We start from the raw sequence: 22,540 nt of genomic DNA on the forward strand, positions 1-22,540 counted from the left end.
ATTATCCCTGAACAGTGACATCACTGTGTCTATTATACCTGTACTGTGACATCACTGTGTATTATCCCTGTACTGTGACATCACTGTGTATTATCCCTGTACTGTGACATCACTGTGTTTATTATCACTGTACTGTGACATCACTGTGTTTATTATCCCTGTACTGTGACTTCACTGTGTTTATTATCCCTGTACTGTGACATCACTGTGTTTATTATCCCTGTACAGTAACATAACTGTGTATTATCCCTGTTCTGTGACATCACTGTGTTTATTATCACTGTACTGTGACATCACTGTGTGTATTTTCCCTGTACTGTGACATCACTGTGTTTACTATACTAGTACTGTGACATCACTCTTTGTTATCTCTGTACTGTGGCATCACTGTGTATTATCCCTGTTCTGTGACATCACTGTGTATATTATCCCTGTACTGTGACATCACTGTGTTTATTATCTGTGTACTGTGACATCATTGTGTATTATCCCTGTACTGTGACATAACTGTGTATTTTATCTCTGTACTGTGACATCACTGTGTATATTATCCCTGTACTGTGACATCATTTTGTATATTATCTCTGTACTGTGACATCACTGTGTTAATTATCTTTGTACTGTGACATTACTGTGTCTATTATCCCTGTACTGTGATTTCACTGTATTTATTATCCCTGTACAGTGACATCACTGTGTTTATTATCCCTGTACAGAGACATCACTGTGTCTATTATACCTGTACTGTGACATCACTGTGTATTATCCCTGTACTGTGACATCACTGTGTTTATTATCACTGTACTGTGACATCATTGTGTTTATTATCCCTGTACTGTGACTTCACTGTTTATTATCCCTGTACAGTGACATCACTGTGCTTATTATCCCTGTACAGTGACATCACTGTGTCTATTATCCCTGTACTGTGACTTCACTGTGTTTATTATCCCTGTACAGTGACATCGGTGTGTCTATTATCTCTGTACTGTGACTTCACTGTGTATTATCCCTGTACTGTGACATCACTGTGTTTATTATCACTGTATTGTGACATCACTGTGTTTATTATCCCTGTACTGTGACATCACTTTGTTTATTATCCCTGTACTGTGACTTCACTGTGTTTATTATCCCTGTACAGTAACATCACTGTGTATTATCCCTGTACTGTGACATCACTGTGTTTATTATCACTGTACTGTGACATCACTGTGTTTATTTTCCCTGTACTGTGACATCACTGTGTTTACTATACTAGTACTGTGACATCACTCTTTGTTATCTCTGTAATGTGACATCACTGTGTTTATTATCTCTGTACTGTGACATCACTGTGTATATTATCTCTGTACTGTGACATCACTGTGTTTATTATCCCTGTACTGTGACATCACTGTATTTATTATCCCTACACTGTGACATCATTGTGTTTATTATCTCTGTACTGTGACAATACTGTGTTTATCATCTCTGTACTATGACATCACAGTGTGTATTATCCCTGTACTGTGACATCACTGTGTTTATTATCGCTGTACTGTGACATCACAGTATGAATTATCCCTGTACTTTGACATCACTGTTTATTATCTCTGTACTGTGACATCACTGTGTTTATTATCTCTGTACTGTGACATCACTGTGTGTATTATCCCTGTACTGTGACATCACAGTGTGTATTATCCCTGTACTCTGACAGCACTGTGTTTATTATCTCTGTACTCTGACATCACTGTGTTTATTATCTCTATACTCTGACATCACTGTGTTTATTATCCCTCTGCTGTGACATCATTGTGTATTATCCCTGTACTGTGACATCACTGTGCGTATTATCCCTGTATTGTGACATTGCTCTGTATATTATCTATGTACTCTGATATCACTGTGTTTATTATACCTGTACTGCGACATCTTTGTATTTACTATCCCTGTACTGTGACATCACTGTGTTTATTATCTCTGTACTGTGACATCACTGCGTTTATTATCTCTGTACTGTGACAACACAATATTTATTATCTCTGTACTGTGTCATCACTGTGTTTATTATCCTTCTACTGTGACTTCACTGTGTTTATTATCCCTGTACTGTGACATCACTGTGTTTATTATCTCTGTAATGTGACATCACTGTGTATGTTATCTCTGTACTGTGACATCACTGTGTTTATTATCTCTGCACTGTGACATCACTGAGTTTATTATCTCTATACTGTGACATCACTGCGTTTATTATCTCTGTACTGTGACATCACTGTGTATATTATCCTTGTAGTGTGACATCACTGTGTGTATTATCCCTGCACTGTGACATCACGGTGTTTATTATCCATGTACTGTGACATCACTGTGTTTACTATACCAGTACTGTGACATCACTGTGTATTATCCCTGTACTGTGACATCACTGTGTATTATCCCTGATTTGTGACATCACTGTGTTTATTATCCCTGTACTGTGACATCTTTGTATTTACTATCCCTGTACTGTGACATCACTGTGTTTATTATCTCTGTACTGTGACATCACTGTGCTTATTTTCTCTGTATTGTGGCATCACTGTGTTCATTATACCTGTACTGTGACATCACTGTTTTTTATCTCTGTACTGTGACATCACTGTGCTTATTATCCCTGTACTGTGACACCACTGTCTTTATTATCCCTGTACTGTGACATCACTGTGTTTATTATCTCTGTACTGTGACATCACTGTGTTTATTATCTCTGTACTGTGACATTACTCTGTATATTAACCCTGTACTGTGACATCACTGTGTTTATTATCCGTGTACTGTGACATCACCGTGTGTATTATCCCTGTACTGTGACATCACTGTGTGTATTATCTCTGTACTGTGACATCACAGTGTGTATTATCCCTGTACTGTGACATCACTTTGTGTATTATCACTGCACTGTGACATCACTGTGTTTATTATCCATGTACTATGACATCAGTGTATGTATTATCCCTCTACAGTGACTTCACTGTGTTTCTTATCCCTGTACTGTGACATCACTGTGTTTATTATCCCTGTACAGTGACATCACTGTGTCTATTATCCCTGTACTATGACATCACTGTATGTATTATCCCTGTACTTGACATCACTGTGTATATTATCTCTGTACTGTGACATCACTGTGTATATTATCCCTGTACTGTGACATCACTGTGTATATTATCCCTGTACTGTGACATCACTGTGTATATTATCTTTGTACTGTGACATCACTGTGTTTATTATCTTTGTACTGTGACATCACTGTGTCTGTTATCCCTGTACTGTGACTTCACTGTGTTTATTATCCCTGTACAGTGACATCACTGTGTCTATTATCCCTGTACTGCGACTTCACTGTGTTTATTATCTCTGTACTGTGACATCACTGTGCTTATTTTCTCTGTATTGTGGCATCACTGTGTTCATTATACCTGTACTGTGACATCACTGTTTTTTATCTCTGTACTGTGACATCACTGTGCTTATTATCCCTGTACTGTGACACCACTGTCTTTATTATCCCTGTACTGTGACATCACTGTGTTTATTATCTCTGTACTGTGACATCACTGTGTTTATTATCTCTGTACTGTGACATTACTCTGTATATTAACCCTGTACTGTGACATCACTGTGTTTATTATCCGTGTACTGTGACATCACTGTGTGTATTATCCCTGCACTGGACATCACTGTGTGTATTATCTCTGTACTGTGACATCACAGTGTGTATTATCCCTGTACTGTGACATCACTGTGTGTATTATCACTGCACTGTGACATCACTGTGTTTATTATCCCTGTACTATGACATCACTGTATGTATTATCCCTGTACAGTGACTTCACTGTGTTTCTTATCCCTGTACTGTGACATCACTGTGTTTATTATCCCTGTACAGTGACATCACTGTGTCTATTATCCCTGTACTATGACATCACTGTATGTATTATCCCTGTACTTGACATCACTGTGTATATTATCTCTGTACTGTGACATCACTGTGTATATTATCCCTGTACTGTGACATCACTGTGTATATTATCTTTGTACTGTGACATCACTGTGTTTATTATCTTTGTACTGTGACATCACTGTGTCTGTTATCCCTGTACGGTGACTTCACTGTGTTTATTATCCCTGTACAGTGACATCACTGTGTCTATTATCCCTGTACTGTGACTTCACTGTGTTTATTATCCCTGTACTGTGACATCACTGTGTTTATTATCCCTGTACAGTGACATCACTGTGTCTATTATCCCTGTACTGTGACATCACTGTGTATTATCCCTGTACTGTGACATCACTGTGTTTATTATCACTGTACTGTGACATCACTGTGTTTATTATCCCTGTTCTGTGACATCACTGTGTTTATTATCCCTGTACTGTGACTTCACTGTGTTTATTATCCCTGTACTGTGACATCACTGTGTTTATTATCACTGTACTGTGACATCACTGTGTGTATTTTCCCTGTACTGTGACATCACTGTGTTTACTATACCAGTACTGTGACATCACTCTTTGTTATCTCTGTACTGTGACATCACTGTGTATTATCCCTGTTCTGTGACAACACTGTGTATATTATCCCTGTACTGTGACATCACTGTGTTTATTATCTCTGTACTGTGACATCACTGTGTATATTATCTCTGTACTGTGACATCACTGTGTGTATTATCTCTGTACTGTGACATCACTGTGTGTATTATCCCTGTACTGTGACATCACTGTATTTATTATCCCTATACTGTGACATCATTGTGTTTATTATCTCTGTACTGTGACATCAGTGTTTATTATCTCTGTACTGTGACATCACTGTGTTTTTTATCCCTGTACTGTGACATCACTGTGTTTATTATCCCTGTACTGTGACATCACTGTGTATATTATCCCTGTACTGTGACATCACTGTGTTTATTATCTCTGTACTGTGACATCACTGTGTTTATTATCTCTGTACTGTGACATCACTGTGTTTATTATCCCTGTACTGTGACATCACTGTTTATTATACCAGTACTGTGACATCACTGTGTTTACTATACCAGTACTGTGACATCCCTGTACTTGTTACCTTTGTTCTGAGACATTACAGTGTCTGATATTCCTTTGCTAGGTGATTTTCAAACTCTCATAGTAGTGAATATGGTGGCATTTCTCCCTTCACAGTGAGCCAGATATATCCCTTCTTGAGATAAGTGCAGGTTATCTACTTTTGATGAGGTTTTTGCTAACATAATAATAGCATATACCCACACAAATAGTTTGTACTTTTTATATATAACTATATTTGTTCCTATTCCTATTTAGTGTCAGCCAGTCACTATTGGCAGTGGATAATTAAACAATCACTCAGCACTAGAGATGAGCGTTGTTCTACTCGAACTGTTCGCCAATCTCAAATTCGAGCTGTTTTGGGCGGTGTTCGAGCCGATCGGCGAACACGAACAATTTGAGAAAAATTCGGCTGTTCGAGGTTATGTTCGATAACTGTTCGTGCACCAAAATCATAACTGGATTTTTTCTCAGTAATGATGAAAATTAATGTTAATACGCAGTTTGAGTGTACAGCGGGGCGGGGGGAGGGGCAGGGGATGGATCTCTGCAGGAACAATGAAGATCTCCATTTTTTTTTCTCTTTCCCGCATTTGCAGTGGGGAGGTGCAATCTGTCAGCCTATCAGCAGCGCACACACGGAGCGAAGTGCTTTTTTTCACACAAGCAAGGGCATGTGTCATTGGCAGTGTATGTCACATGTCCTTGCCCTATAAGACCAAGCCATTTTCCCCGTCGCCACCATTTTCTCACTGCTGCAGCTGCGTGTTAGACGGCACCGCTGTTGCTGTGTGCGCTATACCTTGTTAATTTCAAGCCAATTTTCGCACAAATATACAGATAGCTTGGGAGTAGGGAATAGTTGTGATTGCAGTCCTTTTAAGGACTAGGTTACAGCATTTCCTACGACTTTTATCAGGCAGGTCTGTGCTCTTAAATAGATAGATTGTGGGAGTAAAGACTAATTGTAATTGGAGTCCTTTTCAGGACTAGGTTACATCAGTTCCTATCAGTTTTTGCCAGGCAGGTCTGTGCCAGTGCTGTGCAAGTTTTTTTCACAGCATTTGGCTGAATCTAGCAAAGCTAATCCTTTTTGGCCTATTGCAGAGTGTGTTAGTCAGTGGAGTAGCCTATCTGTGTTGCAAGATATACCACCTGTGTATAGAATACCAATTTTTTTACTGCACCTAGTGAAGTAAAATCTTTTGGGCATAGCATCATTCTATTAGTCCATCTATACTGACCTCCATCAGGTTGCAAACTGAATATAATTTTTTTCTGCATCTAGCTCTGAAAAAATATTTGGGCTTCTAGCAATGTGTGGGACTTGGTCTATTAGTCCATCTATACTGACCTCCATCAGGTTGCAAATTAAAAATAATTTTTTTCTTCATTTAGCTCTGAAAAAATATTTGGGCTTCTAGCAGTGTGTGGGACTTGTTCTATTAGTCCTTCTATACTGACCTCCAGCAGGTTGCAAAATGAATATAATTTTTTTCTGCATCTAGCTCTGAAAAAATATTTGGGCTTCTAGCGGTGTGTGGGACTTGGTCTATTAGTCCATCTATACTGACCTCCATCAGGTTGCAAATTAAAAATAATTTTTTTCTGCATCTAGCTCTGAAAAAATATTTGGGCTTCTAGCAGTGTGTGGGACTTGGTCTATTAGTCCATCTATACTGACCTCCATCAGGTTGCAAATTAAAAATAATTTTTTTCTTCATTTATCTCTGAAAAAATATTTGGGCTTCTAGCAGCGTGTGGGACTTGTTCTATTAGTCCATCTATACTGACCTCCATCAGGTTGCAAATTAAAAATAATTTTTTTCTGCATCTAGCTCTGAAAAAATATTTGGGCTTCTAGCAGTGTGTGGGACTTGGTCTATTAGTCCATCTATACTGACCTCCATCAGGTTGCAAATTAAAAATAATTTTTTTCTTCATTTATCTCTGAAAAAATATTTGGGCTTCTAGCAGCGTGTGGGACTTGTTCTATTAGTCCATCTATACTGACCTCCATCAGGTTGCAAATTAAAAATAATTTTTTTCTGCATCTAGCTCTGAAAAAATATTTGGGCTTCTAGCAGTGTGTGGGACTTGGTCTATTAGTCCATCTATACTGACCTCCATCAGGTTGCAAATTGAATAAAAAAAATTTCTGCATCTAGCTCTGAAAAAATATTTGGGCTTCTAGCGGTGTGTGGGACTTGGTCTATTAGTCCATCTATACTGACCTCCATCAGGTTGCAAATTAAAAATAATTTTTTTCTGCATCTAGCTCTGAAAAAATATTTGGGCTTCTAGCAGTGTGTGGGACTTGGTCTATTAGTCCATCTATACTGACCTCCATCAGGTTGCAAATTAAAAATAATTTTTTTCTTCATTTATCTCTGAAAAAATATTTGGGCTTCTAGCAGCGTGTGGGACTTGTTCTATTAGTCCATCTATACTGACCTCCATCAGGTTGCAAATTAAAAATAATTTTTTTCTGCATCTAGCTCTGAAAAAATATTTGGGCTTCTAGCAGTGTGTGGGACTTGGTCTATTAGTCCATCTATACTGACCTCCATCAGGTTGCAAATTAAAAATAATTTTTTTCTTCATTTATCTCTGAAAAAATATTTGGGCTTCTAGCAGCGTGTGGGACTTGTTCTATTAGTCCATCTATACTGACCTCCATCAGGTTGCAAATTAAAAATAATTTTTTTCTGCATCTAGCTCTGAAAAAATATTTGGGCTTCTAGCAGTATGTGGGACTTGGTCTATTAGTCCATCTATACTGACCTCCATCAGGTTGCAAATTGAATAAAAAAAAATTCTGCATCTAGCTCTGAAAAAATATTTGGGCTTCTAGCGGTGTGTGGGACTTGGTCTATTAGTCCATCTATACTGACCTCCATCAGGTTGCAAATTAAAAATAATTTTTTTCTGCATCTAGCTCTGAAAAAATATTTGGGCTTCTAGCAGTGTGTGGGACTTGGTCTATTAGTCCATCTATACTGACCTCCAGCAGGTTGCAAATTGAATAAAAAAAATTTCTGCATCTAGCTCTGAAAAAATATTTGGGCTTCTAGCGGTGTGTGGGACTTGGTCTATTAGTCCATCTATACTGACCTCCATCAGGTTGCAAATTAAAAATAATTTTTTTCTGCATCTAGCTCTGAAAAAATATTTGGGCTTCTAGCAGTGTGTGGGACTTGGTCTATTAGTCCATCTATACTGACCTCCATCAGGTTGCAAATTGAATAAAAAATTTTTCTGCATCTAGCTCTGAAAAAATATTTGGGCTTCTAGCGGTGTGTGGGACTTGGTCTATTAGTCCATCTATACTGACCTCCATCAGGTTGCAAATTAAAAATAATTTTTTTCTGCATCTAACCCAGCCAATAGTTTTGGCCTAATACCACAGTTTGGCCACTCAGCTCTGCTCGGTTACCATCCATTGTTTTTTTGTGCAAACAACTCCAGAGTTGTGAATTAGTTAACCACCAAAATGAGTGGAAAAAGGCCTGCTGCTGGTGGAAAGGGGAATAGGCGTGTTGGGAAGGGGAAAAAAGGTTGTGTCCGTGGGGTAGGTGCAGAAGAAAGACCATCTTCCAGCCAAACTAAAATGTCTACTTCTTTTAGCGGACAATGTGATAAGATCCCTTTCTTACGGCCACGCCAATCGCTACAAATTCCAGATGAGGCACAAAAACAGCAGGTGCTTCAACGGATATCAAGTGCTCCTTTAAGTGGGCTCTCCTCCACATCAACTTCAACATCACAAATACTCCAGTCCTCAAAGGTGTCACCCAAATCGCACTTGCTTCCTCACAGCTCCCAAATCTCCAGCTGCCCGTCTGAGTATGAGGTAGAACAGATGGTTGAGTCTGCAGAGCTGTTTACTCATAATATAGCCTGGGAATCAGAGGTCGACTCCAGCGCTTCTGTGAATCCAGACGAGGAAATGATCTGCACTGATGCCCAGAATCTTTATGAGTCGGATCCAGGACCAGACGCAGAAGGTTCTGACCATAATGTAGACCCTCATTCCCAAACTGTAACTCCTGTTGGTGGAGACAATGAGGAAGACGATGATAAGACTCAAATACCTGATTGGAGCGACAACTTTAGTTTTTTGTCAGGGCAGGAACAGGTTGGCTCTGAGGACGACGGGTGTGATAACGCACAGGGTGATGATGATGAGGTCGGAGATCCCACTTACTGTCAACCCACAGTCAGCCAAGAGATGAGGTCAGCAGAGGAGGTGGAGGAAGATGCTAGTGACGACGAGGTCAGGTTGCGCCTTCCTGGACAGAGACGTAGTACTGGAAGCACGTCAACAACTGCATCCTCAAACACAACTCTGCCTCTCACCACAAGTCGTGGTGGCTCTTCAGGTCGCATGGGTGCTAAGCCTTGCATAGCCTGGGCATTTTTTCAGATCGATAAAGATGACCCAACTCGTGTTATCTGTAACATTTGTCAGCAAAAGCTAAGTAGAGGCCAAAAAATACATAGTTTGAGTACTTCATGCATGAACCGGCACATGGACATGAAGCATAAGTTGCAGTGGGAAGCTCAGTGTGCTACAATGCGGTCTAGCCGGCCGGGCCAACCACCGTCTGCCATATCTTGTGCATCCGCGGCCTCTTCATCCTCTGTGACTGGGGGGACAGCAGTCACACCTGTTTTGGGGCGCAGACCTGCCACCTCTTTACCCGCAACAGCCAGCGTGATTGGCAGGTCATCATTTTCTTTGGAGGTGGTAACACCAGCTGGTCTTGAGCGCTGTCCGACATCGATAGCACCACCTTTGGATCAAGGCAACCTAACATGTCCGCCTGCATCTTCCTCACAGACCGGCAGTTTGCCGGGGACACCCTTATCAACCCCGTCTAAGCACAATAGCCAGCCCTCGGTCCCTCAGATGTGGACAAGTAAAAGACCATTTCCTCCTAGCCATGAGAAAGCTAAGAGGTTGAATTTCACCATCTGCAAGCTCTTGGCTACAGAAATGCTGCCTTTCCGCCTGGTGGACACAGAGGATTTTCGAGACCTTATGTCCGTCGCAGTGCCCTAGTACCAGATGCCCAGTCGGCACTACTTCTCAAAGAAAGGTGTGCCTGCGCTCCACCAGCATGTCGCACACAACATCACCGCTTCTTTGAGAAACTCTGTGTGTGACAGGGTGCATTTCACCACAGACACTTGGACGAGTAGGCATGGACAGGGGCGTTACATGTCGCTGACTGGGCACTGGGTAACTATGGTGACAGCAGGACAAGGGGCTGCTGTCCAAGTCTTGCCGTCCCCACGAGTTGTGCGTCAATCCTCTTTATGTCATTTTTCCTCCACTGCTTCTGCCTCCTCAACCTCCTCTCGGTCTTCCACCTGCACCCAAAGCCTGTCTGGTCATGCCACAAGCTTTCTAACTGCGCAGAAGGGATCCTGCACACCTCCTTACTATGCTGGCAGTAGGGCTCAACGTCATCAGGCGGTTTTTACATTGAAATGTCTGGGAAATGTGAGTCACACAGCTGAGGAGTTGTGGCCAGCTCTGGAGAACCAATTTCATGAATGGTTGTCTCCACTGGACCTGAAACCAGGGAAGGCCGTGTGCGACAATGCTGCAAACCTGGGTGCGGCCCTTCGCCGGGGCAATGTCACACACGTGCCTTGTATGGCTCACGTGTTGAACCTGGTTGTCCAGCAATTTTTAGCCCACTATCCCAGACTAGATGGCCTTCTGCAGAGGGCACGGTCGCTGTGTGCTCACTTCCGCCGTTCGCATCCCGCAGCTCAGCGACTTACATCTCTACAGAAGTCGTTGGGCCTGCCACTTCACCGGCTAAAATGCGATGTGCCTACCCGGTGGAATTCAACTCTGCACATGTTGCAGCGACTGTGGCAGCACCGACAAGCCCTGGTGCAATACGTTCTGACGTATAGCCTGGGCCAACGAGATTCAGAGGTGGGGCAAATCACGCTGGAGGAGTGGTCTCAGATCAGGGACCTATGCACCCTTCTGCACAGTTTTGAAATGGCGACGAAGATGTTTAGTGCTGACGATGCCATTATCAGCATGACTATTCCGGTGACTTACATGCTGGAGCACATGTTAAACAGAATTCGGAGTCAGGTGGTGGCACAAGAGGAGGTGGAGGAAGTAGAGGAGGAGGAGTTGTATGCGGAAGGGCTAACATCTGCAAGGTCCAGACGGTCGGCAGCACCAAGGCGGCAGGCATGTGAGGGTGGGGGAGATGATTTTACCAGGGCGCATGGTAGCAGCCAAACTAGTGAGGAAGGTGCAGGAGCCCAGGAAGAAGTGGAGGACGAACTGATGGAAGACTCATCAGATGAGGGAGACCTTGATCACATTTCTGTTGTGCGAGGTTGGGGGGAGAGGACAGAGGAAGGAAGCATGATTGCTACCTCGCCACCAACACAACAGGGACTTGGTGCTCCTGGATGCGCAACACACATGAGTGCCTTCTTGCTGCACTACCTGCAACATGACCCTCGAATTGTGAGAATTAGAAATAATCCTGACTACTGGGTTGCCACACTGTTAGATCCCCGGTACAAAAGTAAATTTGCAGAAATTATTCCTGCCATAGAAAGGGATGCACGCATGCAGGAGTATCAGCAGAGACTGTTGCAGAATCTTACATGTGCTTTTCCACAAAATACCAGTGGTGCACGTAGTGAATCTCACAGTTCCAACTTGCCAACCGTGGGACCGTCAAGTGTTCAGCACTCAAACCGTAACAGAACTACAGTATCTGCTGGTAACATCAATTTTGCGGAATCATTTCACCACTTTTTTAGCCCATCCTTTGCAAGGCCACAGGAGACAAGAAGTCTGACACATAGTCAACGCCTAGAGACGATGGTACAGGAGTATCTCCAAGTAAACATTGAAGCCACGACTGTGTCACTGGACCCTTGCTCTTTTTGGGCTTCCAATCTGGATAAATGGCCGGAGCTAGCCACTTACGCCTTGGAGATCTTGTCATGCCCCGCAGCCAGCGTTCTGTCTGAACGTGTGTTCAGCGCTGCTGGTGGTGTGCTGACAGATAAGCGCACGCGGCTCTCCACTGATAATGTAGACAGACTCACGTTCATAAAGATGAACAAATCATGGATCCGAAACGACTTTTCTACCCCTGTGTCATCCTGGGGAGAGTAAAAGCTTGATGATTGGTTAAAATCACCCTACCAACCGTTTTAAGCTTTCAAATTACTAATCATGTTTATCTGTATCTTGACTGGAAAATAATTTGGGCTTTGTAGCAGTGTGCAGCACTGATCCTATTAGGCCATCTATAATAAGCTTCACCAGATTTAAAATTAAAAATAATTTTTAGCTGCATCTAGCCCGGAAAATAATTTTGGGGCTCCGAGATGCGCAAGACACATAAGTGCCTTCTTGCTGCACTACCTGCAGCATGACTCTCATATTGTCAGAATTCGAAGTAATCATGACTACTGGGTTGCCACACTCTTAGATCCCCCAAACTTTTCGATCAACCTTTTCATTTTAATAAAGACCAAAAAAATGGTCATTTTTGAAATTATAAGCATTAGCAGGTTGTTAGAAACTGAAATCAAACAGTTTTCAACTCAAAACTTTATTCTAGGTGATGCTACATTTTCACATAGGACCCCTTGTTCGAAAGGAGCTTCTGAACTCTCTCGTCCATTGAATTTGTCAGGTTTTGGATGGTTTCTGCTTCAATTGTTTTGCATGAGGACAGAATACCCTCCCAGAGCTGTTGCTTAGATGTGAACTGCCTCCCGCCATCATAGACACTCTTTTTAATGATGCTCCAAAGGTTCTGAATGGGGTAGAGGTCAGGGGAGCATGGGGGTCACACCATAAGTTTGTCCCCTTTTATGCCCATATCAGCCAGAGATGCAGATGTTTTATGTGCAGCATGAGATGGTGCATTATCATGCAGAAAAATGATCTTGCTGTGAAATACACGGTTCTTCTTCTTGAACCATGGCAGGAAGTGCTGTTTGAGAAAATCCACATACATTATGGAGTTCATCTTTAGCGCCTTCAGGGATCCTAAAGGGGCCGACAATCTCTCTCCCCATGATTCCAGCCCAAAACATTACTCCATCTCCTCCTTGTTGGCGCTGTAGCCGTGTTTGCGTGGGGTGTCCATCAACCAGCCATCCTCCACTCCATTCATCTGGACCATCGAGCGCTGCACGGCACTCATCCGTGAACAAAACAGTTTTGAAATCAGTCTTCATGTAATGTTTGGCCCACTGGAGCCGTTTCTGCTTGTGTGAAGTGGATAGAGGAGGTCGACAGGATGGCATATGCACAGCTGCAAACCTCTGAAGGACCCTGCATCTTGTTGTTCGGGGGACGTTGGAGGCACAAGCAGCTTCAAAAACTTGTCTGCTGCTATGACAAGGCTTTTTTGCCGCTGCTGTTTCAACCTGACGTAATTGCCTGTAGGAAAGAGTCCTCAATTTGCCCTTATCAGCACGCACACGTGTGTACTGTGAATCAGCTACATACTTCTTGATTGCCAAGACACTTCATCCTGATCATCGCACAATGTTGATTGTAGTCATGCCTTGACCTAAACACTCCACAATTTGTTGCTTCTCAGCAGCCGACACATCCTTTTTCTTTCCCATTTTGGCAGAAAATGTAGGCTGCTTAATAATGTGAGAGAGCCTTCTTAAGTAGTCTTGCCTTTCATTGGACACACCTGCCAAACTAATTAGCACAGGTGTCTGCAATTGCTTACAGTGATATAAAGAGCCCTGACACACATCACCATCAATGAGTTTAACTGACAAACAAACAAATTCTTCCCTTATCACTCCTAAACACTTTTTGCATAATAATTTGGAACGCGGTGTACATGTGCTTTTCCACAAAACACCAGTGGTTCACGTAGTGAATCTTACAGTTCTAACTTGCCAACCGTGGTCTGTATGGAATTGTTCAATAAAGGGCCCAAAATTAAGATAACATAGATGGGAGAGGTCTCTATGAATAGGAATTCCTAAGTATTTGATACCCTGTGAGGGCCAGGCAAAGGGAAAGTTGGACTGGATGGAATCCTATATGGATTTAGGGAGGGAGACATCGAGGGCCTCAGACTTCGCTGCATTGATTTTAAAATTTTACCATGTAACAAAGTGATCTATTTCAGCCATAACAGCAGGGATGGATATATGTGATTGAGTGATATATACTAGGACATCATCAGAAAATAGAGAGCACTTGTACTCGGTGCCTCCCACCTCAATCCACCTAATATTGGGGTTATGGCGAATTGATGAGAGCAGGTGCTCCGTCACTAGGATGTATAAGAGAGGGGACAGAGGACATCCCTGCCTTGTCCCATTGGTGATTGTGAAAGGTGATGAAAATGTTCTGATGCACCCCCTGGGCCTTGGGACACCCGGAGCCGGACCCTTTTTGGTGGATGCTGGTGGTTGTAGTCTTCGTGGCGGCGATCCGGTTCCGTGGCTCAGGGCGGTCAAACCAGTGGCGGAACTATTTATGTGGTTTTGATGTTTAAATGTCTGACTACGCCACCCGTGGATTGCGGTCAGAGTGAACCGCCGCTACAGGGCAGACCGCTAAGGCTGGTGTTGTGGGTGCAGCAGAGCGTAGCATAACTCCCCACGGGAGGAGTATAGCCTCAGGGCAGTGTATGCGGAGGATGGGGGTGATGGTGCAGGGCAGCAGCAGTAACGACACGGAGTCAGTGATGCAGTTCAGGGCCTTTACTCACAGTTCTTATTATCCAGACCACGTCTGCAGGTAACGGCTGCCCACGTCGTACTGTGCTCACCAGGTGAGGGGCTCAGACAACTCCCAGATAACTTTGGAGCGCTTCACAGGACCCCCTTTGTGTGTCCTTTGTCTGGCCTTTCTTACCAACACTTCTGTCCGGCTGCCTCGGGCCTCCTCTTGGTAAACTTGGCGCCAGTTTCCCTGACCCTATGTGGTGCCTTCCTAGCGGGTGGAGCAAGGGGCTGCGCCACATAAAATGTCAGAGCCTCCGGTTTCTAGCTGAGGGTCGTTTCCTGCCTCCACTAGTTCGGGGACCGGTCTCCCCCTTTGGCCTGACCCCTCCACGCAGGTGGATTCGGGCGTGCGGTGGCGACTCGCCCGTCCGCACCCCTGGGATCCCTTCATTCCTCGTTCCTGGAGCCTTCTCCGCTCCTCTTCCTTCCTTCTCCCTCTTGCAGGCCTGGGCCTCTGTTACTAGGCCCGCCTCCGGAGCAGAGCTCATGCAGAGCCCCTGCTCCCTGCCACTTCTGCTCAGACTTCTCTGCACTGAACTAAGATGGTGCCCACCTTTTATACTCCCTTCTCAATGCACCCAGGAACTGCTTCCTCCCTGCTCCTGCACTGCAGGGTTCCCCTTCCTCAGTGTTCCCTCCCCCCACTCCAGCCAGGGACAGGGACTGTCGTGCCCATCTCAGGGGCATATTGGTCGCCCTGCCCCACGGCAATGTGGTGTAATGCATGCAGGTGTCGGGTCCTGATCCACACTCCATCCTTATCTGAGAGTGAGATATCACACCTCTGGGTGAGGTGCAATACGTCTGTAGCAACCGAGCCCTCGGTGCTACAGTTCCATTTATCTTCAGCCTAGGTGACGTATTGTGATACAGGGCCGTGATTTTGGCTATAAAAGGGTCCCCTAGACCCCTACCCCAAGCTTTTTAAGAGAATCATATATGGCGTGCCAGGAGACTCTATGGAATGCTTTCTCAGCATCCAACGAGAGTATCTACTTACAAATTTTTAACTGCATCTAGCCCAGGAAATACTTTGTGCCTAGTAGCAGTGTCTGCTAGTCAGCGGATTATCCCGGCTGTTAAGCAAGCTACACCACCTGTAGTTTGGACACTTAATTTTTTCAAAGGAAATGCTTCAGGACCACGGGATACTTAGTGAAGAGCATCAGGAGGCACCCCAAGGCATAGGGGCTGGGACTGGCACTAGGATGCCTTGCGGTGGACAGCCGAGCTCGATCCTTATAAAAGCTTTTTAACTGCAGCAGCTTTAGTGGACGCTACTGGAGCTGGAATTACGCGGCTGCTGGCATGAGACTTGCCCTCCAATAGATCCTTGTAAATGGATTTAAAGTGTATTCATTTAAATTAGAGGGACAATTTAAATTAAAAAGCTTAGAGCTGCCTCCACCACAGGGGGGCTCTCTCGACCCACCAGCGGACAGGCACCAGTATTGGGAGAGGGGGGCTGGCCGTCAGGGTTCACCGCGGCTCTGGCACAAACCCGGCGACACGGAGGTGGCACGGGCAGGAGCGGACTGGCCGTCTCGGCTTCTCACTTTTTGGATTTTAGAAGGGCATGACATGCCTATATCTGTGTCTCCCCCTCCTTTTACTCCTCCACCTCTTTTCTTTTCGCATGACTATATGTACTTGTCACTTTTCCATGTGTTAGTTGTGTCTTCTGAGCAGTTTGTCAGCTTTTGGACACCTTTGAAGGTGTTTTCTATGTGTTTCTATGTGTTTTTGTTTGCCTGCCATTGGTTTTAACGGTGTTCGAAGGTGTTCGACGAACAGTTCGACGAACAGTTCGGCGAACACACGGGTGTTCGACGAACCGAACCGAACTCGAACACTACGGGGGTGGCTCAACACTACTCAGCACATCAAATAAAGAGCAGCCCAAGGAAAGCAACCTGATACTTTGAAACATAATGCTGCCTTTCAGAAAATGTTACTTCCAGTTGCATAGTTCCCCGGACACATAACTCAGGATAATGCAGAACATAGCAAGATGCATGGACCCAAATACTAATGAAGTCTCATAAAAAAAGTATCTGTAAGAGCGGGGAACCAGACAAAACAAACAGAAAGAGGGAAATCCTTCAATGTGAAGTGTTGTCTGTCTATTGAAAGTGATGGCCGAGACGGAGTTGTGAGAAGGGAGATATAAATAAAGACATTAGCTGGTATGGTCTACTGCCATTAGGTTCTTCATCCCAACTGTAAGACTAGTGACATCACAATACCCTGTATAGCGACATCACAAGACACAGGATGTTTAAAGGGGTTGTAAGTAGTAGAAAAAAAGTTTTTTATAGTTATCCAAATTGTCTCTTCAGAGAGGAAGAGAACTAGAACTCTAGTGTCACCTATAGTAGGTAGCAATCCTAAAAGTCAATATCGACTCTCTTACAAGCATTGTCACTTGACTTAGGCTTAAAGCCAAAACCAAAATCTCAATTTGTAGACACTGTGTTTCAGGGTTCTGTCCCTCATCAGTGCCAAGTGTGAGATCTGGTTTGGCTGGGTGAGAGGCGTCTGACCAGGATCCAAGGGGTAACATTTCTCCTTGCCGACAGTGACATGTCAAGCCTGACATGCCAAGGTGAGGAGACTTTTAAGCCGCAATGCTCCTCTGGGAAATATGTAAATTGTCTCTTTATAGTTTTGGATGCACTTAAAATAAGAAAAACATAGGCAAATTAGCACTTCTGCACAGTTTGCTCTGGAGGTCAACACCAGCTCTGGAAACAATGTTTGTTCCATTTGGAAGTCACAGGACCGCTGCAGCCTGTTATTGTCTGCAGCGGTCAGTTGACTAGAAGAGCACATCATCAGATGTTTCTCTTCTAGGCACCTGACTAGGTTAATTAGAAATGATACCAATGTATTTTATAAATTGGCCAACAAAAAAGTCCAGTTCTGTAAAAAAATAAAAACAAGACTTGTTTAGTCCCACACCACTAGTTACTGTCACTGGCATAGACCAAGGCTCGTAGGATAACTGCTGAGAACGTGATACATGGACCTCGAAATAATAGAGATTTAAATAAAAATTTGCAGAACTATTTAACCCCAAGAACTGTCTACCCAAAAATACTAGTTCTACATAAATGGCCAACAGTAGGCTCCATTAAATGCCCTTTGTCCTGTTTTAAACATATTAATAGAGCTAAAACATTTAATCACTTCTTTCCTCAGGACCTGTCATCCAGTTTCCTTTCATGAAATCAACATCAATAATCTGAAGAAAGACTGACAGCTCCGCAGCAGAAGATGCCCTGAGTATGTGAAGGTCTCCACATAAGTCTGCAGGCCTGGACCTGCTGGAGTTGGTGCCAGATGATCCAGCAGATAGCCTCTAGCGTGTAAACCCAGTAATGGCAGCAGAATATCTGCAAACAGCCACGAACGTTCCTCAGATATCTCTGTAACTACTTTGTAATTACTGCAAAACAAACTATTTGCTGAAGGTGATATTAACTTTTATTCATTTTGACTCAAAACTGCAGATATGTTATTCTGGAAAAAAAATGATTGTTTTTGTCTCTTTTTTTAATACATTTACTGTAAATTATGTGTAGGTAATAGAATTTCCTAGTCAAAATGGATTTATACTATTCCATGTTACAATGGAATTTTCCAAGACAAAATCTGAAAATCTGTGCACGAGTCTACCTGAACCCAAGGACCTAATGGTTATGGTTGATTTTTACAAATGTTAGCGGTTACCATTAAAAATAATGTACACTTATTTTCAGTGTGCAATTTTCATTTCATCATTCATTTTCAGACTTCCTCATATGCAGTTTGCTGCCTTCTATTAGTTTCAGACTTTTCCCTTCTGAGAGTATTCCTCCCAGTAATACATGCTCGACATGTGTTCTCTGTGTATTTAGGGTGCTGCTGTCTTCACTAGCTCAGCAAAGCTTCTATCCTGTACATAAATGCTCTTCATGTATTTCCTGCTTACGTATAGTCTTTTTCTGCCCTCCCTGACACAGTAGATGCTTTCTTGACTATCCACACTGTAGAGATCAGTTCACAACACTATCCTCTTCCAACTGCTCTAGGTTAAATTCAAACTCACTCAAACTAACATTCTCATATATGGCTGTGAGGATGTTAGTTCGAGTGAAAAGAAACACCTCATGACCTTCTTCACTCAAACTTTTTTTTCTGAAATTTTTTTGTTGTAAAAAATAAAATCCAAAATTAATTTCAAGCATAAAGATAAAGTTTCAACTTCTTTCACAAGTACAAAGAAGAAGTCACTGATAGCCTCAGCTGCAGAACTCCTAATTCTGTTAGCGAGCAGACAAACAGCGTATGTGTGTCCACGGGTGAAGGGCAAGAGCACAAGTGGACACAATTAAAGATATGAACGCAAGTGGGCACTATAAGAAAATTATTAATCTGAATAACTTGTCACAACAAAAGCAATAAGTTGTCAATTACATTTTTAGTTTATATATATATATATATATACATACATATACATATACATATTTTTGCTTTTTTTCCTCAAAGCAACTTTTGAAATAGTGTTTAAATATTTCCTACCATTTTATGTCTACAGCTCCCATGTGGAGCAATGTGTATCTTGGTTTAGAGACAATAATTAACCAGTGCAGTTTAAGCTTACAATTATACCCCTTAACATGTGCATGTTATCAAGAATTAGGGCGAAGTGTGACTGCAAGATCTGACTACAAGTAATTTGTTTGTAGTCTGTAACCATGGAAACACATAGGTCTGCTTAGGAGCTGTAGGGTCAAATGGTAGGATATTTTAATCAAATCATTGACGCAAAAAATGACTGCAGTAGTAGACCGGTAAATGTCCTATCCAAAATTGACTTTTTGAAAAGCTTGAAACATGAAGACGCTAGAATTTAATTAACTTATTATTAGTGATATCATGAAATCAAAATACATTGTCCTGCATACGTTTCAGCCTTACCTGGTTTTATGTCGCAGGTGAGTTGAACTCCCAGTGGAGCGCCTCCTAGCTCAGCGTTTGAGAATTGAAGATCTGGCACCTCCCCAATAAAGTGAGCTGCCCGGTCTGACATCCGCACCAAACCCTGTTGCCCCTCGACAGGTGTGCATCCTTCCCCAGTACAAGGAACTCTGCTTCGAGATTTCAGCCGGATCCTCAGGGGCAGTTTACATTCAATTCCTTTGCAATCCCTGGTGACGTTGCTGTGTGCTCCACCCCATGCATCAGGACTACTGGAGAAGTCAACTCTGGTGGATGCTGATGTCTGCTGGTTCACTCTCACAGGCTGGTAAAGGATGTCAGCACCAGCTGTCTGCTGGTAGGAGTGTGAGGTTCTGCTTACTCTAGCTGGGCATCTGGCACCCACACATGGTTTTGACTGTTCATTTTCTATGGGAATGGTAGTGCAGGACTGACCCCCAGGACATCTCTCAGTTGGAACTCCATAGCATTGAGGCAGAAATAGCAGGCAACTCATCCATGTGAAGGACCACCGACTCAGCATGGTTATCTGGAGATATACAAGAGCAAAAAAAAAAAAACAAGAAGTAAAAAAATATCATCACAACAACTCATCCACAACATAAAATAATAAATATAATACTAAAGAAATTACATTTCTTAGCATCCTACGGACACATCTTGCTCTGAAGACCTCTAAGCTAAACCCAAGTCACCATCTAATTGTTCTCCACAACATACAAAATCAATTCATTCAAGCTAACAAAGCTAAACCACTTTTATGTATACACATAAAAGCCCATCAAGCATGTGTTTCCCATTGTAGCATCTTGCTTTCGAATATTTTTCATTAGCAGAGATGAATCTTAAAAGAGATGTTTTATGACTTGAATACCTTGGAAAGACTTGCAGAGTCAAGTCCCTTGAGCTGCTACTTCCAATTAAAGACTTATCATCAGTTCAGAGCTATCCAAAGTGGTGACCTCTGCAAAAAAAAAACTACGAGCTGGGGAATGTAATGTGTAACATTCCTCGGATTTCATTAGCTTAGAATTTCTCAGAGACCACCCATTAACCCTCCACTCGCTGGCTTTAGTGGTCCATCAACTTACCTTAAAATTAAATTCCGCTTCTTCTCGTACATCTATAAATAGTTCGATGATGTGTTATGAATACAGATCCTTCATCCTGCAGATTCTCCTCCGCCTAATGAAATATATCCATGGTATGCCCCATGCTGTCACATTGAGAAAGAAGTAAAGAATAAGGTTAAGTGTTTGCGACAGGAATAAATGTAAATCCTAGTTTTCTCCTAATTATGGTAGCCAAGGGCAGGAATGCTTTTCATTGTGTAGTTCAGTCAATCTCTTCTTTCAGACTGGAGCTTCTAAAACTTTATTTTTTCTCCCTCCCTCGGAGGTTCAGCTATAGTCAAGATGTTTAAGAGTTATTGGATTTCAAGAGCACTTCCTGCATTTTTGCAAGGGTTAGATAATTTACTTACCAAAACAAAACAGAAGCCAAGAATAGGTATATCGAAAACTCGGTTTACTTGCGTATAAATGAAAACATAAGGAGGAACTTATCAACATCTTGGTTTCCCTCCAGCGGTCTAGGAGAATTTTTTTCTTTGTTTTTGCTGGGTCGTAATAAAGAATCCATAAAGGTTTCCATGCCTAGAGGTTTGTGGATGCAATTTACAGCATTGACTTCATTGACCAGATATCAAATGAACAGCTCCGATTTGGATGAGAACCTCAGTCATTTGTAAAAGTTCTTTAATGGGTCGTATGTTGGGTATAGGTGGCACTAAAGAGATTTTTCTTCTGGAGAGGAACAGTTTGGCATACTTTTTCCTATATAATGATCTAAAATAGTGTTCTCCAAACTCTGGCTTAAGGGTAACAATAAGTAGTGTTGAGCCACCCCTGTAGTGTTCGGGTTCGGTTCGGTTCATCGAACACCAGCATGTTCGCCGAACGGTTCGTCGAACGGTTCGTCGAGCACCGTTAAAACCAATGGCAGGCAAACAAAAACACATAGAAACACATAGAAAACACATAGAAAACACATAGAAAAAAGCTGACAAACTACTCAGAAGACACAACTAACACATGGAAAAGTGACAAGTACATATAGTCATGCGAAAAGAAAAGAGGTGGAGGAGTAAAAGGAGGTGGAGACACAGATATAGGCATGTCATGCCCTTCTAGAATCAAGAAAGGCTGGAGTAAAAATCTGAAATCAGCCTACCAACACCCAGACGTTGTGACAAGAAAATTAAAAAAAGAAATATCATTAGGTAGAATGACGGTTCCATTCAGAACACTTTCCTTACCATACTTAGTGGTATCCCCATTGGGAGTCGTGCCAAAAACGGAACCTAATACATTCGGACTAATCCACAATTTGTCATATCCAAGGGGCAGGTCAGTAAACGACAACATCAATGCGGAACCAAGTACAGTAGTATATACTGTACATCCTTTGACAAGGCAATCAGGCGGGTCAAGAAGTTGGGAAGGGGCACCCTATTGGCCAAAACAGACATTGAGGGGGCGCTCCGTTTACTTACTAACTGTGCCTGCGAATAGTGTCCACCTATTGGGCTGCTTCTGGGAAGGAGCATACTATATAGATCTCTGTTTGCCCATGGGGTGCTCCATATCCTGCTCACTATTTGAGGCGTTTAGTTGCTTCCTCGAATGGGTCGTCAAGG

General features: G+C 42.7%; 1 protein-coding gene across 4 annotated transcripts in view; it reads right to left on the minus strand.

Moving 5' to 3' along the window:
• LOC141265016 (uncharacterized) overlaps nucleotides 1-21,359 on the minus strand; it is a 155,240-nt gene extending 133,881 nt beyond the window's left edge. Inside the window, exons 1-4 of one of the 4 annotated variants that reach the window (XM_073677537.1) lie at nucleotides 21,326-21,359; nucleotides 20,934-21,058; nucleotides 20,717-20,806; nucleotides 19,822-20,371 (exon numbers count right to left, since the gene is read on the minus strand). In XM_073677537.1, coding sequence (XP_073533638.1) covers nucleotides 19,822-20,365 — 544 coding nt within the window. In that variant the 5' untranslated portion in view covers nucleotides 20,366-20,371; nucleotides 20,717-20,806; nucleotides 20,934-21,058; nucleotides 21,326-21,359. Of the gene's footprint in view, nucleotides 1-19,821; nucleotides 20,372-20,476; nucleotides 20,655-20,716; nucleotides 20,807-20,933; nucleotides 21,250-21,325 lie in introns of those variants that run through there. The other 3 variants (XM_073677535.1, XM_073677536.1, XM_073677534.1) reach the window with 3 other exon arrangements.
• Nucleotides 21,360-22,540: the final 1,181 nt, after the last annotated feature.

Source organism: Phyllobates terribilis, unplaced genomic scaffold, assembly GCF_046119375.1.
Source record: "Phyllobates terribilis strain yellow unplaced genomic scaffold, ASM4611937v1 Scaffold_4__5_contigs__length_816908805, whole genome shotgun sequence".
Lineage (NCBI taxonomy): Eukaryota > Metazoa > Chordata > Amphibia > Anura > Dendrobatidae > Phyllobates > Phyllobates terribilis.